General features: G+C 33.5%; 3 protein-coding genes across 3 annotated transcripts; 2 read left to right on the top strand and 1 right to left on the bottom strand.

Moving 5' to 3' along the window:
• The first annotated feature begins 4515 nt into the window (after positions 1 to 4515).
• Positions 4516 to 6901, top strand: LOC118048594 (protein NRT1/ PTR FAMILY 5.9). Its single transcript, XM_035058354.2, has 4 exons — positions 4516 to 4798; positions 4939 to 5153; positions 5363 to 5871; positions 5960 to 6901. Exons 1-4 carry the CDS (start codon positions 4693 to 4695, stop codon positions 6792 to 6794), a joined length of 1665 nt encoding a protein of 554 aa, XP_034914245.1. The 5' UTR covers positions 4516 to 4692; the 3' UTR covers positions 6795 to 6901.
• A 2566-nt stretch (positions 6902 to 9467) lies between these two features.
• LOC118048675 (GEM-like protein 7) lies at positions 9468 to 11483 on the top strand. Its single transcript, XM_035058454.2, has 4 exons — positions 9468 to 9694; positions 9790 to 9855; positions 9987 to 10246; positions 10808 to 11483. The coding sequence occupies exons 1-4, from the start codon at positions 9625 to 9627 to the stop codon at positions 10979 to 10981; spliced, it is 570 nt and encodes a 189-aa protein (XP_034914345.1). The 5' UTR covers positions 9468 to 9624; the 3' UTR covers positions 10982 to 11483.
• A 4861-nt stretch (positions 11484 to 16344) lies between these two features.
• On the bottom strand, positions 16345 to 17358 carry LOC118048630 (kunitz trypsin inhibitor 5). Its single transcript, XM_035058405.2, has one exon. It carries the CDS (start codon positions 17261 to 17263, stop codon positions 16634 to 16636), a length of 630 nt encoding a protein of 209 aa, XP_034914296.1. The 5' UTR covers positions 17264 to 17358; the 3' UTR covers positions 16345 to 16633.
• Positions 17359 to 17856: the final 498 nt, after the last annotated feature.

The raw sequence follows: 17856 nt of genomic DNA, 5'->3' as shown, positions 1-17856 counted from the left end.
TATATAATTAGGATAAATAAAATTTAGGTCATAATATTGCTCTTATTTTTGGCGAGCTTCTGATTTTATATTATCTCTTCTTTTTTTTTATTTTTTGTCTTAAAAAATATCTAATAAGAAAATATCATTAATTATTTTGTAAATATCAATTTTCATGTGATTTAAATATTTTATTTGAGATCAAGTCTTTTAAGAAATATATTTTTTTTCAATTGAGTGCCTATCTAATTAATTGGATAGAAGTACACTTGGCAATTTAGTCAAGCTAGGTGGATTCGGTTTGAATTGTTTTGGGTTCAGGACCTTCAGGCTGCATTTGAATTTGGGTTAGCATGCACATGACCATGACCACCACCCTAATCTACTGGGTTTTGGTGGTTTTGAGTCAAACCCATGAGTTTGAGTTTTTTTAATAATAAGGAATTCAATTACAATTATAAGATAATGTTTATACACGCGTTTCAAAATCATAAATAGCTCATATATAAATTTATGTGTGGAAAATAACTAAATATACATTAATTATAAGATATTAAAAAAATAAAATCAATTTTTAACATCATAAATTTAAATAATCATGAGTTGGTTTGCTGCACAGAGAAGAGTAAATCTGTCTTAATGGAGACTTAAATAAAATAATTCATATGAAAGTGAAAAGAATAATAATAAGTGACACCTAATTTTTTGAATCTTAATTTCAAAAATAATATTTCTAGCAATATATTTGTTGGAAAAGTGGACTTTTACTCTGAAGATTTTTGGTTTCAACTGGACTTCCAAACAACGATAAAAACTCATAGGTTCGAGAAGAACAAACCCTTTTTGTTCCGATAGGTTCCAACTCGAGTCCCTGAAAAGGGAACATTGATGCCTGTTGAGCTACTGCTTGTTGGTTACCTTTTAAGAATATTTCACCAGCCAAGGCTTGGCGATGGCCTCTAGTTTGTGGCCTGAAAGTTTTTCTTATTGGTGGAGGAAGCTTGCTGATATTCTTATATTCTCATAAAGGCCGTTCTCCAGGTCGGCCTTGTAATTCTTGCAATGGAACAATATTCACCTCTGATCAACTGAATTATGTTTTATAATGTAGCTATTTCTTACATAATTTCATGTGTAATTAAATTTCAGTAGTGGGCTTTAGGATCATCAAGTACTCTTAGGGTGACGAAGGTGGGCTTAATTAGGATCTCAGTAGTGGATCCTGAAGAAAAAAGGACCAAAAACGTAGTAATTAAATTTCAAACGAGACAAATGTATGCATTTCTGTTTATGATTCTATTGTATATGTATTTTTCATTCCGGTATAGAAATTACAGCCTCCCTCTTTGAACCATTCCAAGGCAGTTTTGTTCTGCAGGAGCGGTTATTAAGATGAATTTAATTTGAGTGCTTGATCTTCAGCGATTAAATATAATTGAAATGGAAAATCGAAAACGGCATGCATATATATATATACCATTGTTGGGATCCCGGGGCAACATGCGGTGACGTCACTGGAATTGTTTTCTACTTGAGCAAAAAAGAGCTTGGAAGAGGGGCCAGCAGTACTTGATTTTGCACCGATACGCAAGAGCTTGGAAGAGGGGTCGGGACTTGAAAGAACAGGTTTCTGAAAGCGTGGAAATAATCTGGTAACCTGTAATATCGACAAGCTTGAAATCGATTGAGAAGGAAAAACAAAAACAAAAACAAAAAGAAGGAGAAGCAATGAAGAAAGGAAGAAAATGTATGTAGCTAGAAGTCGATCCTAGCGTGCAATGGAACTTCCATATTAGATTTTGTTTATTAATGCTTAGGCACCCAAATCCTATGAACTTATGATGATGTTTTTTGTGCAGGATTGAGACAAGTTCGAAGCTGGAGTTTACCTAGGACATGCCACACTTACGGGTGAAACTGAAGCTGCTGGTACCAAAGATTCACTTGTCCAACAAGTTTGTCAGCTGATTGTTTGTAAGAAAAACAAGAGCATGCAAGGATGAATCTGGCAGCTTATTTTTGCGACAAATGGGCATAGATATGAACTTTTATCTGTATGCAGTGGAACAGATGCTGCTGTTTTGCGTAATCGTATAATGCTTCTTGCTGGTTGATAATTGGTTTACTTTCTCTCATCTTTCGTAGCTATTGATGAGTACTATCCCTTTCGACAGCTTGTGATTTGTATGCATCTTATGGAAACTCAAGAAGAGAGATAATTTCAGAAAAGCTTGTAAGAGGTGTTTGATTCATCCATTTATAGTCTTACATAATAGCCTAACTAGATTTATACTAAAAACGAAAATTGCAACAACTAATAATAATCCTAATCTAACGAAGTTAATTAGATCATATCAGAACTCAGAACTCCTTAGATCCTAATCCTGTTAGCTTGTTTTTCTGACTTTCCATTGGACTTGTAACTTTAAAAATCCTTGGATCTCATCAACGTCATGGCACAAACCACTGCTAATTGGAGACTTGGATTATTTGCATTTCAGATTACTTAATGAAATAACCTGTAATATCTTTCTGAGTCAGAGAATATTAACCTTCATTGCTTGATTATCTAGGGAGTCTTATCGCTTGTATATACTTCTAAGAGTAGCGTCTCTTCAGATCATGACTGTACTCAATTTCCCTATGACAGATGCCATCAAGATCTTTGAAATAGCGTCGCGTATATCCAATCCAGAAAGCGTATCATCCCTGGCGGTGGAACTGAGAGCTGTTATTTGAAGCTACCCTGAAGCTGATTTGGATAATTACAGCTCAGGATTTTCTTAAAACTAAGATCATTGTTGTCCTTTTCCCTAAACGAATTTGTAAATGTAGAATGACCATCGCCCTTGATTGATAAAGGGTTAACTACTGTACTTCAAATTTTTCATGGACTCTATCTACCCTGTCGCTACCCCCACATCGCGGTGACCCTCCCGCCAGGACTCCTGCACCGACTCTGTTGGGAATTCTGCCGTGCTTGCTGCTGTTTCCGCTTCCATAACTTTGCTGGGGATATCTGCTGCTGCCTTTGCTTCTTCTCAGCCTGCTGGATAAGGATTCTTCAACGTTGTCTTCAGAGCAAAATTCTTGTCCCACCATACGGTGAAAGAAGCCTTTCCAATACCAAAGAGGAAAATCATTATTCTTCAATTTTTTTATATTATCCATTATCTCTTCACCATTCATTTTTTTTCCAAAACTCAACTCAATTTAGTCCTGTCTATTTCTATTTGTTCTATCCCATGTAACATACCAAACACAATTTTAGTGGATAAAAAAAACACAGTAATTAAATTGCCAAATAAACTATCTCAAAGTGACTTTGACAGTGCTGGTGATTGATGCTAAAACATTGTATTAAAAACAATATATAATAAAATAATGGAAATCTTACGAATATATATTGATGGCGTCAAGTGGTGAGGTTTGTAAGCTATAATCTTCAGTTCTTTATGTATTAATCTGCTTATGTAGCATTTAAAACAGAAGGGAAGATTATATAAAATTGATCAGTGCATATATAATTATGATAAAGGGACATTAATTATATATAATCTCGTTTAACACGAAATCTCTACCCAATGATACCTCTTCTGATTCAGCCATACTTTCCATGTTCCTCTGTTTGCTCACTGCAATATTAGCATTTGTTTAATTTAAATAAAGTGAAAGATTAAAATAAGTAATTTATACATAAATATATTTAATTGAAGGGATAAAGATAAAAATATAAAATAAATTTATCTCGGTCATAGTTCTGGAGTCTGATAAACAATCGTCTTGATAATATAAAATTTTTTTCCTTGTAAATTCATCTTTCAATTAATCAAGCATTCCAACTCATCATTGTTAAGTTATAAATTCAGAATTAGTGTAGAATTATTTGAGATTTATATACAAATAAAATCTCAAATCCCAAGCTTGGATATGTTCATGAAAAACAACAACCCGATTCTATATGCATATCTCCCTATGATTAACTCATGAGGACTCCATTATGGAGGAAAAAGCATCCCCACAACACCTCCTTTTTTCTTTCCTATCATGTTTCGTTCTGTTCAACTCAGATTTTTATTTTGCTAGGAAGTGCCTCCTCCAGTTGAGTTCAGGAGCTCCACCTTGTTGTTCTTCCTCCACACCAACACGAATTAAAACCCACTTCTGAAATACTCAATAAAAAACAAGAACACTTTGAAAATATTCAATGAAAATACTAAGTGGCAACAGTATCCAACGCCAAGTGTTGAAACTGCCACGTATGGAAAACGTGGCAGCATATGAGAAACCATATCAAAAACAAAACAAATGTGAAGTTTCAATGCATGTCGACATTTTCCATCTCTTGGTAATGCCTCTATGTCAGCATTCACAAACTTTTTTCTTGTTGAAAGTGTTATCATTGTAAGCATAGAAACATTGGGGATTGCAGTAGTGTTTATCGTGTCATATATGATAAAACAAGACCCGCCTGATCTTCTTTACGTTGCACAAAAAGAGGAAAAGGGTTTCCAATAATGTAATGGTGTTCTAAAAACCTCACAACTTGTGTCGATAGTTTGTGTTTCTCTGGATCTGAAATGGTATATGCTGTTCAGTGGAGTCGTCCTATTCTATATAGGATGTCAAAATCTGATAGGAGCTTAGTGGGATTGTAACAGGATTGAACGGATCCTAATAGGATTGCATGATCTTATTTTTTAATCAATCTGCATGATTGTATTAATCTACCAACCCTGCAGCTTCATATCTATCTTCCTCATCATGGCCAGTGGGCAGAAACCAAAGGGGCTCAACAAGTCATGTTTTCTCCTCATAGGTTGTTATATTTTTATCTTCTTGATGAGCTCTTAGATTTTCCCTGATGAATAACTGATCAGTTTTATGCTAGAACATGAACAATCTGCTAGAAAGGATGTTAGTTGATTTGAATTCATTATGTTTTTTCCGTTTTGATAGTGATAGCTGGTATGGAAAGGTTTGCATTCAAAGGGGTGGCATCAAATTTGGTAACTTATCTTACAGATGTGGTTAAGATGAGCAACTCTGCTGCAGCCAAGACTGTTAATAATTGGTGTGGATTCACATCCATGTTACCACTTCTAGTTGCATCGCTTGCTGATTCATGGGATCGGTATTCCACCATTCTAACCTCTTCCTTCATTTATGTTGTGGTTAGTATTTTCTTTTTGTTTATTTTCTGCTTTTGAAATTCTGTGAGCTTACAGCAATTGGAAAATATTTTGGTGATCACAAGTCATATATAAATTCTTGATTATGATTAAGCTTACAGCAACTTGCCTCTGTAATTGTAGAGACAGTTTTTGGTTTATGATTTTCCATGGTAAATTTGCTTTTGTTCTTCTTAATTTGTTCTTTCAAGGGACTTGTGGCATTGACATCAACAGCATTGTCTTGGGCAAGGCATCCCAGCAACAAAATAAGCTCCTCGTACCTGTTTTGGTCGCTCTGTTTGATTTCTCTTGGACAAGGTGGATATAACCCATCTTTACAAGCCTTTGGAGCAGATCAAATTGCGAACGATGATGAGCTGCCGAGCACAAAAGATGAGCAGAAATCAAATAAGAAGAGCTTATTCTTTCAGTGGTGGTATTTTGGGGTTTGTGGTGGCAGCCTTGCTGGTGTCACAGTCATGTCCTATATCCAAGACACATTTGGCTGGGTACTCGGATTTGCAATTCCTACAATTGCAATGGGAGCATCAATTTTACTGTTTTGGTGTGGAAGCAGAATTTATGCATACAAACAGGATGATGCCATCTCTGAGAGGCCTTCGCGGGACATAGTTCGATCCATTAAGGAAGCTCTGTCGAAATTGATGAATAGCAGAATCACCTTACCAAACAACAATCCTGGAGTTGTTGAGCTAGAGTAAGATTTCGTATTGTCAGTCTAAGTACTTTTGCTTTGAAATCTCCTCGAGTATTTATGTTAATGCTACTCTTTTACTTGTTTATAGGCTTCAAGAAACACCTCTCTGTCAGAATTCAGGCAATGCCAAGGGATTGAAGGAGGAACCCTGCAGTGGTATGAACTACCTAGTTGAAAATGGAAAAGTAGTCTTAAGGCTTTTGCCGATATGGACGATGCTGCTAATGTTTGCAGTCATCTTTCAGCAGCCTGCCACATTCTTCACCAAACAGGGAATGACAATGAAGAGGAATGTAGGCAGCAGCTTCAAGATCCCACCAGCTACACTACAAAGTGCTATTACAGTTTCTATAATCCTCCTGATGCCATTTTATGATGCGTTGCTGATCCCATTTACTCGACTGATTACTCGCGACAAAAAGGGTATCAGTGTGACTCAAAGAATGGGTATCGGGATGGTACTGTCCATAATAGCCATGGTCATTGCTGCATTGGTTGAAACAAAAAGACTCGAAATCAGCAGAAAAATGGATCCAAAATTGGAAACAGAGGTTCCATTGAGCATATTTTGGTTGCTGCCTCAGTACATTCTGCTTGGCATCTCTGACATCTTCACTGTTGTTGGGATGCAAGAGTTTTTCTACAGTGAAGTTCCTGTAAGAATGAGAACAATGGGAATTGCACTATACACTAGTGTATTTGGGGTGGGAAGCTTCTTGAGTGCCCTGTTGATTTCACTAGTAGAATATTTCACAAGCTCAAGAGGCAAAGGGCGGAGCTGGTTCTCTGATGACATGAGAGAAGCCCGTTTCGACAGATACTATTGGCTTCTAGCCTTGTTAAGTGTACTCAGCTTAGTGTTTTATGTTATTTTCTGCAAATGTTTTGTAAGCAGAAGCAGTGATTTGGATACTGAGAACTAGGCAAGGGGCAGAGCTGGTTCTCTTATGACATCATAGAAGCCCGTTTCGACAAATATTATTGGCTTCTAGCCTTGTTAAGTGTATAAGTTTACATACTGTTTGTTTTTTATATTTGAATATTATTTTTTATAGGTTGATATTAAAAATATTTCTTAAAATTTTAAAAAATATTATTTTAATATATTTTTAAGTAAAAAATAATTATTACAACATTTCTAAATATCCCATTAATGTTTTATGTTATTTTTTGCAAGCAGGAACAGTGATTTGGATAGTGAGAACTTGTGAGAATAGAGGAAGGCTTGATTTGTTAATAAGTTGTTTTGGTATTCTTCAGCTTCAATAATTGTTCTTTGAAACAAGAACAAGTTAATGAAATTTCGAAGAAAATAAATTAATTGAAACCCTAAACAAATAAAAAGGGTGTTCCAGTATATCTTCTTCTTCTTCTTCCTTCTTCATCTTCTACAGCTTCCTCCCATCATTTTTCAAGAGTGCCTTTTGAAACTTTAATTATCTCTCTTCAGCTTCATATGAATAATGAAGCTTCTCTTTTCCATTCCTTTTTTTTTTTTTTTCAAAGAGTATTTTTTATTTTAATTTTATCATGATATTTATTTTTTAACAGTCATCCTATTTATTTTGTGATCCTATTTATTTTTTAATCAAATAAGTTAATTAGATTATATTCAAGTAATTCTCATAGTATTTAATTTTAAATCCATGATAAGTAAGGGAGCACGTTAAAAGATTTTTTTTTTTCAATTTTATTTTTAAATTTGTTTTATTAAACAATCAGGTTATTTTTAGATCTGACAAAGTAAATTGTAGTTTTTTTTAGGATTGTGGTAACGGTTACGGTTCAAGTGTTTTTTATTTGAAAATATAAATAGTATTTTTTTTATTTTAAAAAATTATTTTAAGATCAATATATCAAAAAAAATCTAAAAAAATATAGTTTTTAAAAAATAAATTTAAAATTAAAAAACATACAGTTTGTACGAGCTAAAGATATTGAACTGTTTGAATTAGCGGTCTAATTATTAGCATCAACGGCAACAAATCTTTCCCAGATTGCAGTTTTCAGCCATGGTCCTGTGGCAGCAGTGACCGTTTCATTAATATGGGCTTAGGCCCAGTATTGATGAACCCACAAGGCCCATTTTAGACTGCAACTCCATGTCCTATGGGCATTCTCAGCCAGCAGGAACTAGGCCCATTTCCTATGCTAAGGTTTATGTTATTACACTTTCAAACTGGCTCTAATAAAATATGACAAAAACAAGCCTAAATAAATCTTGTCTGCTTTTGGTTAATCAAATTCTTGTCTTAGATGGCTGCAGGATACCGCTTCCTAATGAATTTTTTTTTTAAAAAAAAAAAAAACAAAAGCAATTGCAATTGCGGGCTTTAGCTCTCTTTGATCTCTTTGAATAGATTAGCTCTAGGTTTTATCAGTATGCGTCTCTTTCTGGGCCAACTGCCCTGTGGTCAGTAGGGTTGAAGCCCATGCTCTGAGGTTTTCTCCGGCATGTTTCTCGCTTTCCTTAAGACCAGAGGGAAGACTCCAAGTAACCAAACAAAAAGTAGAGCATATGGACAATGAAAGCCATGCCCATCACTTGCCTCGTGGAAATTCTGGAGGCAAAGAAACAGGAGAACAGAAAAAATATGTGTAAATCGTAGACAACCTGACAGAATTATCTTAGGTCAACACGGTTACTCATTAAGATAGCTATCCTTGGAAAAAGTCAATGCTTGGTTGCTTGTTTATTATTATTTTTTTATTATGATAATGATTGTTTTTTATTTAAAAATATATTAAAATAATATTTTTTATTTTTTAAAATTTATTTTTAATTATATCAAAACAATCTAAAAATAAAATAAATATTAATTTTAGACTTAGTTTCCAAACTATAATAATAAAAGCTACAATATATTAAGCATTCACAATCTCAAGAAGCTTGAAAGCAATACCATTAATCTTAGTACTCGTGTATCTCAGACTCTATTTGATATCATGATATAGATATTTTTAGTCTAAAAATAACTTTAAAAATGATTTGATTTTTTATTATTTAAATATATTTTTCATTAAGAGTGTGATATAAACTTTAATTTAAAAATAATTATAATTTATGGCTTCTTTTAGATTTAATTTCTAAATTATAATTATAAAAGCTACATTATCTTAAATTAACACTTAATGCATAGTATTTATAATCTCAAGGAATATATAATGTATATTTGAAAATGTGATTATAGTTATTTTTTAAAGTATTTTTTTATGTTGAAATATATTAAAAAGATGTTTTTTTTTTTATTTTTTTAATTTTTTTTTGAAAACAACCCATTAAAATAATTTAACATATAAAATAAAATTAATTTTTAATAAAAAAATAATTTTTTTAAAAATATAAATTCATCCACGTTTTCGGGCTCATAGCTTTTCATTCGGAAGTCATCTGTGGGTCAAGTGTCAATAATTGTATACAATGAACCTTTTAAGAAAAAAAAAAAAAAAACCAAAAAAGCATGACTTTGAATTTAGCTACCAAACTTAATTTTCACCAATCAGAATCTTCTGGATTGAAAATGAAGTGTGAAAAAAGAGAGAAGAATTATGACCTTTTGAAATAGTGATATTGTATGAAGACGCGTGGAAACTGCTTGGAAAAGTCCTTTGCGATTGCATTCATTATCTTCGCAGACACGCATAACAATCATTAAACAGGAACACCCTCTTCCTCTAACCAAAAGTAAAATCTTAGCCTCAACTGATCAGCTTCTTCTGATCTGAGCACTTTAATTTCTTTGAGTGACAGAAATGTCTCATAGGAAAATTTCACCTCCACAGTATGAGCAGACAGGAACACCCTCTTCCTCTAATCATCCTGGTTCGTCTTCTGGTTCTCCCCAGGATCATCAATTCGTATTGCTGTATCTAAATAAATTAATATTGTGTAGATAACTTTAATTCATTGACTTGCAGGTGCAGCTGAATATGTAGATGCAGCCGGGGGATCAAGCAGAACCATTGCAAATTACTTTGACCGTGGTAATTAAGACTCCTTCCCTTGAATTATTTGATGTATTGCTCTTTATTTTTCTCATTAGGAATCGATAAATCAAGGATGGGTTTCTTCTTCAGAGAAAACTAACATCATTAATCATGTGTTATAATTGCAGTTAGATCGGCTGGTCTCTTAGACACAATGAAATTTGAGGCAAAGAAAATCAGAGAAGGCGGGAGGAGGAACATTTTCAATCAGAAATTTGACGTTAGAGCAGGAGAAAAGCTGCTAAAGGCATCACACTGCTTTTTCTCAATTGAAACTGGTGCTGTTGCAGGACTTCTCTTTATTTCAACTGAAAAGATAGCATTCTGCAGTCAGAGATCAATTACCTTCAATTTTCCTCTTTTGCAGCAAAATCAAACAGTTGAACAGGTGAATAAGTATTTCCTCTTTACTATATTTTTCTTGTCTCAACTAGGCGAAGTCTTGTTCAATTGATTGCAAGCTGTGGTTTTATTTTTTTTAAAATGTATTGATACACTAAAATATTGAAGCATAGGATGCAGAGTTCGTCTGTCTTCAATTTCTTCCTTAAAAAAAGACAGACTTCATTTCTAAACCATGGAGATATTCAACTCAGTTAGACCTGATTAACCTAGTAGGTGAATTGATAATCTGGCCATTCATGTTAAAATCGAGTTTTGAATTGAATAGGTCAATCCACCCAATTCATTATCTGGCGCTAACAGAGACTTAAGGTAATAACTACAAGTATTTTCCATGAGGGGTTGAACTTATTAAAGGGGGCGCTGTAGCATCCCCATAATTTGGAACATTTTACATTTTAGTCTTAAAATTTCTCATGTTTCTTTTAACTGACTTATAACTGTAAATCATATAATGAAACAACTGAACTGTATGAATTTGCATGGTTAATTGGTCCTGTATGCAAAAGAAACCTGACTCGTTGAAACTTGATATATTCATGAGCAGTTTGAGATACCACTAAGGAGCATTAGATGGAGCAACTATGGTCATCCGCAACAGAAGATCCTACAAATAAGAACAGAAGATAATTCTGAATTCCTGTTCATGGACTTCTTGCGTTACGAAAAAGCTCGTCAAAACTTTGAGAAAGCAATGCGCAAACTCTACCAAGCTAGGTAATTTCAAAGCAAAAGATTAAGGAGTTGATCTCAAGATCAGACAAGTGCAATGGTGATCAAGTTCCGAGGCGAAAGAAAAAGGCTCATATTTTAGACAACATTGTTGTCTTAATTTTAACAGTTTGCAGTACACATTTTACGTACAAAGTTGTAGTTTAGAGAGCACATCAAGAGGAAATGCTCAAAGGGTTTCCTAGCTACCTTTTCCGTTTCCATGGATGATTGAAACCAAATATTCTTCATTTCGGAAGGGAAAAAGAAAAACAGGAAATAGTAGATATTAATATTGAGATAGGAGAAGGATTCCCAGATCAAGTAATTAGATTTGTAGTCTAAAAAGAGAGTTTGTGTTTAGAATTTTGATTAAACTAGTATTTAGAATCCTTCTTGGAATATGATAATTATCCTGTAATCCCTTTATAAATACAAGGTTCATGCATTCAGAATGCATGTTGTAGGTGTGTTGAATATGTATGAATTAAAGAAGGGAGGTTCAAAATTTATTTGTGTGCTAAGTTTTCAATAATTGATATCAGAGTTTTAATAAAAAGGAGACTAATTTTAATCTGAATGATTGGATTTAGAGGTCAATGTTAAGAAAGAGTACTTAATTTGTGATTATTAGGCCTCCATTCTTAATTTGCACATATAGCCTCAGCATATTTTTCTTCCCAGAACGTCCAACTTTAGTAAAGGGACCTTAAAGATCTTAGATGAGGCAGCGAGGGAGTGTTTTTACGGAAAAATATAATTAATTATTAAACACGATACTTTATTTTCTATATATCCATGTGAAATCAATTCACGAAGTCCTATACGTGTAATTAAGGTCAATTCTTGTACGCCAGGTCCCATATAAATTGTCAAATTCCTGGTATGAAAAGTAATTTTTCCATATCAAGTGGTCCAATGAAAAGTAATTTTCCATATCAAGTGGTCCAATGAAAAGTACTTTTTCCATATCAAGTGGTCCAATATATCCTACAATTTATGAGAAAATAATAATATATTATATGTCGTCTGCATGCATTTATTATTGCACGAGAGATCCAATATATCTCTTTGAATTTCTCAAAGATTTATAATAGTGGTGATTGATTTAGGTTTGTGCGTGTTAGAAAACTGTACATCAATTTAACTAAATACATCATTCAAAAGTCTCACTCTTTTTTTTTTCCTTCTTTGTGCAATTAAAATTAAAATTAATTAATCTACAAAATAATACAATCAATTATACAATTTAACCCCAAGAATTTTACATAAAAAATCCGATGATGCGCATAGAAAAGAAAACTATAAGACTATAATCCACCTAAAAACCTTTCACTAACAACAAACAATAAGTTTACAAGTGTTCTTCCTTAACTATAATTAAGGAGTGCAACATTTTATAATATCAAGAACAATTTATTCTTGAAATATAATAAAATTAAAAAAAAAATAGGTTTGAAAAAATCTTATAACACTAACAACTCTGTTTTGAGAAAAATAAAAATAAAAAGCATTATATATATATATATTTAAAACTTGTTGTCAAAATCTTAACCTGATCTAATAATAAATAAGTTGAAAATCGTTGAAGACATTACTCATCTTTCTCTCTTTTTTTTTTTTTTTTTTTCTTTTGTGCTCACTCCTTTTTTCTTGCAAAACCATTATACCTAGACAATGAATTTTTCTAGTTATATCACCTGCTTAGCTTCTTTTATTCATTTAAAAGATGTGGTGATCTATTATATATAACAAATTCTCCCCTTACTCATCATGTAAGGAATTTTTCATGTGGATGATTAGCTTGTAAACTTAAATTTAGTAAGCTTTACCAAGCTTCCTTTTCTTCTACGAAGCCTTATCATGTCTGACATATTATTATTGATATGATTCTTTTCACTAACAAATGATTTCATATCTATAGCATTTTGAATACATTGACATTTAAAATTAATGTTTTTTGATTGGGAGTGAAAAATAAAATGATTACTAAGATATATTTCACTTTGACTGTCACAATACAGCATAAATTTTTCTTGAACTAGTCTAAGTTAATGTAATAAAATCTTCATTCGTAGCCACTGTAACATCCTCATCATTTGTATAGAGATTTCCTCACAATAAATCTAAAAACAATGTAATTTTTTTTTTTAATTTTTAGTTAGAAACAATCACCCGGTTATTATAAATCTTTCTGGAATTTCAAATTTTTTATCTTCCTAGAATTTTTTAATTTTTTTTAAAATAATTTTGACATATTAATCAAGATTCAGAGGAAGAGAAAAATTAATTTATAGAGGTTATTAGCTCCATTGCTACATGGAGGAGATGGAATTAAAAGATGGACATGGAATGTACGATCGAGTAATAAAATTGACCTTTACGCGGCTATGACGTCGAAAGATAGAAAATAAAATCTTTTGTTTAATAATTAATTACATGACCTTTTCTTAAGTAGAAAATTAAAATCACGTTCTCAAATGTCAATTGTTAATGCACGGAAACTGTCAGTAGAACCCTTGTAAAGGCTCAACTGATAGACTTCAAATTCAGTCTATCAGAGTTGAATTAGTCCGAATTAAAATTGTTTTTTAAAAACATCTGATTTACTTGTTGCCTGGGTTGACCAATAAAATTTAATCAAAATTCAATTAATTTTTTTTTTACAAAACAATATTTTAACCTATTTTTTTTTTTAAAATAAAATTAATCTATATCAACTTCGATTATCATTCAATATGATAGTTAATTGTGTGATCTATGGGTTGGTGTACACAGTCACGGGCTTATATCCTCCCTCTTCCCCTTATTTTCTATTTACTTAATTTTATAATTTTCTGTAGGGATTACCATTTGGGCCTTCACCTTAATTGCTATATCGGTGATAAGAAGTTGAAGTGGTTGGAGTTTCATAAAAAAAGTGTGGCATTTTGGGATTTTATTTACAGAAATTAATAAGATGTTTTTTCCTTCTACTTTCTAGAAAAGACACCTTTTTCCATGCAGTAAATTACAATTAAAAATATCGTAACAAATGACAAGTATTAAAAATATTGTTGTATCAAAATAACATGTATTAAGATTTATGTACTTGATTATTATAAAATGAAAGTTAAAGTATCAATGGTGATTTAAGAAAAAATGATACGTCGTCTAATAATTTAAAATTGACGAAAGGTGGAAGGAAGTGTGTACTTGATTGAATATTTTGAAAAAATTGGTGTACTTAAATGGAAAAGATTAAGATTCATGTGCTTGATTGAGAGAAGATGGAAGATTGGCGTACTAGCAAATTATTAATGAAACTTGCATGTCTCCTTCTTTTTGTTCTTTCCAAGGTCAATGAAGGTTCATCTACATGTATATATAATCTGCAAGGCATCTCAAATATTTTTGTCTAATCCTGCATGCTCCATGATTAAAAAATAAGGATACCCATTACATAAAAGAATAGGGAAGTGCCCTAATAATTTGTGATGGCAACAACATCCAGTGCTATATTATATTACGACACCGTTTGATAACACGGTACACCGGAGGTTGCATCGCTGCACACCGCGTTGCCCTCCGGGTTGGTTGCCACAAAATTAAACCCTATCCCAACACTAGGCCTGTTTTTGAGAGAGACGACAAACAATATTTGTGGAAGAAAATGCTTTCACGTAACTGGTAACTGAAATACTACGAATCAATTTATGGAAAGTGACAACTCTTTTGAATTTATTATTGCATGACCCACAACAGGATAGACTTGGACCATAATAGCCCTCTACACCACACTGCCATGATTTTGGGTGGCTCATATATTTTATTTTTTCTTTTCTTTTTATAGTTGTCTTCTTCTTCGTAAAATTTAACGAGTTTTCTTAACTGGACTGGCTTTTTTGGTTGATTTTTGACGATGAGATTATAGTAAAATTGAATACGAAAGCTTCTTCCATGGAACTCCTTAACCTTAGGCTTATATACAATTCCAAATCTAACCTAGTTGTATCTCTCTTCAACCGAAAAGCTAGCATAAAAAAGAAAGGCAAATGGAAAAGATATTTGTTTTAGTTTGTGTGTTCTTCCTTCGCAGCATCATCTCTTCGCACGCGATTTCTTCTTGCAATGGCCCTTGTAATACCTTGAATGATTGTGATGGCCAGCTTATATGCATCAAAGGCAAATGCAATGATGGTCCTGATGTTGGCACCCACATATGCAAAGGAGGAGGCAACAGCCCTTCTTCTCCACCACCTTCAGGCAATTGCCCTCTCTCAGGAGAACGTTCATGTAAAGCGCCATCCTTCCCAGCTAAATATAAATGCTCACCTCCAGTGACATCCACTACGAAAGCTAAATTAACTTTGAACAATTTTAGTGAATAAGGCGATGAAGGAGGAGCACCGTCAGAGTGTGATGAGAGGTACCATGCCAAAACTGAGAGTGGTTGCGCTATCAACAGGGTGGTATGATGGGGCCGGGGTCAAGATGTGGGAGGATGATCAAGATTACTGCTAGTAATGGAAGGAGTGATAGCGAGCATGGGTTTCTGCCACCGTGTGAGAATAATATTGTTGATGGATCAGACGCTGTGTGGGAAGCTTAATTTGGGATTGGATAAGGATCTGGGTATTGTGCCTGTTACGTGGTCCATGGCATAGCTAGCAAAGTTCATCTGAAATGGGCCAATCTTTCTTGCTGCTTATTCAGTGATCATAAGGCGAATAGATAAAGATCTATTTGGCTGTTTCCTTTCTGAACAATTCCCCTCCAAAATAAGACTAAAGGTTGTACTCTTTGCATGAAATGATTAGTATTGAAAAATGAACATCAGAACTTTTTTTTAAAAAAAAATTCTAATTATTAAACTCCAGTCCACATTATGTGACATAATTTAATTTGCAGTGAGACTGGGGGCAAGACTCTCTGAAACAGTGAAAGTGAAGTTGAGATTAGGGGCAAAAACAACTCAGCAAGCTGGGACGGAGAATGTTTTCAAGCAGGAATTTGGTGTCGGAGAAGGAGAAGAGCTATTGAAGGCATCACAGTGCTATTTATCAACCACAGCTGGTCCTATTGCAGGGCTCCACTGATAAGATTGCCTTCTGCAGTGAAAGGCCAATTACCATCCCTTCTCCTATTGGGCAATTTGTCAGAACACCCTACAAGGTGAGTCAATACTTGGGTTCTGATCAGTTTATGCAAGCAAACAAGACTGTTACAGTGATTCATTTTCACCCTAAATGTTGAAGGATAGTAGTGTTATCCAACTTCTTCGTCCTCAGATAGAAAGGGGAAAAAATCCCTTCAATCTGACAGCATCATGATAAAAAAAGATAATCAATTCTATTCTAAAAAAAATATCTCTTTGATGTGGACACTAACAAAGATCCTTTACATAACAGGATCATTTTCTTTTCCTTTTTTTTGTAAATCCTATTGCCTTGAAAAAGCCACAGCTGAAGTACAGAAATACTCAAATATGACAATTTTCAGTTCTGGTTTATGGATTCATTGAGAACATTATTAGAGCAGAGCCATGGGCTCTACTTGGAAAAAGAAGGCATACAGGGAAATTGAGACAACTAACATACTAAAACCAAGAACAAGAGCAGCATAAAAAGGGTACTTCTATTACTACGAAGTAGGTAGCTCTTGCAAGGTTTTGAGCATTCATTCACGAGTTTTTCTTCAAAGCTTTCTTGAACTGGACTTTGAAAGGTAGTAATGCATCACTGAGAGACAGTGTTCTAGTCCCATTATCCTCAATATAAATCCCAATATCCCTGCATAAAACTCCACAGTTACAAACTTTAGTAGGACAGAAAACAAGCTTGTAGTCATCATCAGCTTTCTCAATCTGGAACCAGTTGGTCACCGTATTAAAACCAGGATTTCCTTCAACCCCACCAGTTGACACAAACCATTGTACCTTCGAGTTCGAAGACTTTATAATCTTCCATACAGTTGATTGGGGACATGTTGTCTTCGCTAAAAACTTGATGTTAAGATCAGCAGAAACAAGGATCACACCTTTCTTGTCGTCGGCAGCTGGTGTGAAAGTAAGTGGAACACCCTTTGATACCTCAAGACGGTCTTGGACAACAGCAAGTGGGCAGCTGGTTTTGTTGCTAGCCATTGTAATCCCACCTCCTCTCCCGCGGAACACTGGCAAGATATAGTATTCGGTGCCTGCTACAAGCTTTTCACCATCAATGTCCAGCACTGGTTCAGCGGCAGCTATTGACTGCTTTGTGCAGGCAAAGGCAAGGAGGAGTAAGCACAACAATAACATTGGATAATTCATGTTTATCTTCTATTGATATCTTTTTTTCTTGGATGTAAAAATCAATGGAGAGGAGGAGATTCAATTTATCGAGCTAGAATTGGGAAAGGGATGCACCGACAGGTGCTAGAAATAAAGAATTGGATAACTCATGGAGCACATGTATCTTGTCTTGGCTGTAATCATTACTTCCGTCATGCCAACTTTAGTTGACTTCTTAAATTTGAGTTTTGATATTGTGGAGTTCTCGGGCATGTTTATTTCTGTATTTTAAAAGTATTTTAAAAAAAATTATTATTTTTTATTTTTTTATTAACTTTAAAATTAATATATTTTTAATATTTTTAAATTATTTTGATGTGCTGATGTCAAAAATAAATTTTTAAAAATTAAAAAACATCATTAATATATATTTTAGCATGAAAAACTATTTGAAAAACAACCATAACCATACTATCAAACAAGCTCTTCATCCTCTAAAAAACAAGCCAGATTCAATTCATTACTAAGAAAAAGAGAAAAAAAAAGAAAAAACCTATGAGATTGAAGATTTATAAAATAATTAATCACTAATGGAGTGTTCATAGAAAAAACTATGGTTTTTCGTTTATTTA

Source organism: Populus alba, chromosome 17 (assembly GCF_005239225.2).
Source record: "Populus alba chromosome 17, ASM523922v2, whole genome shotgun sequence".
Classification (NCBI taxonomy): domain Eukaryota; kingdom Viridiplantae; phylum Streptophyta; class Magnoliopsida; order Malpighiales; family Salicaceae; genus Populus; species Populus alba.
The sequence above is the reverse complement of the archived record's forward strand: the minus strand, read 5'-3'. Positions and strand labels throughout refer to the sequence as shown.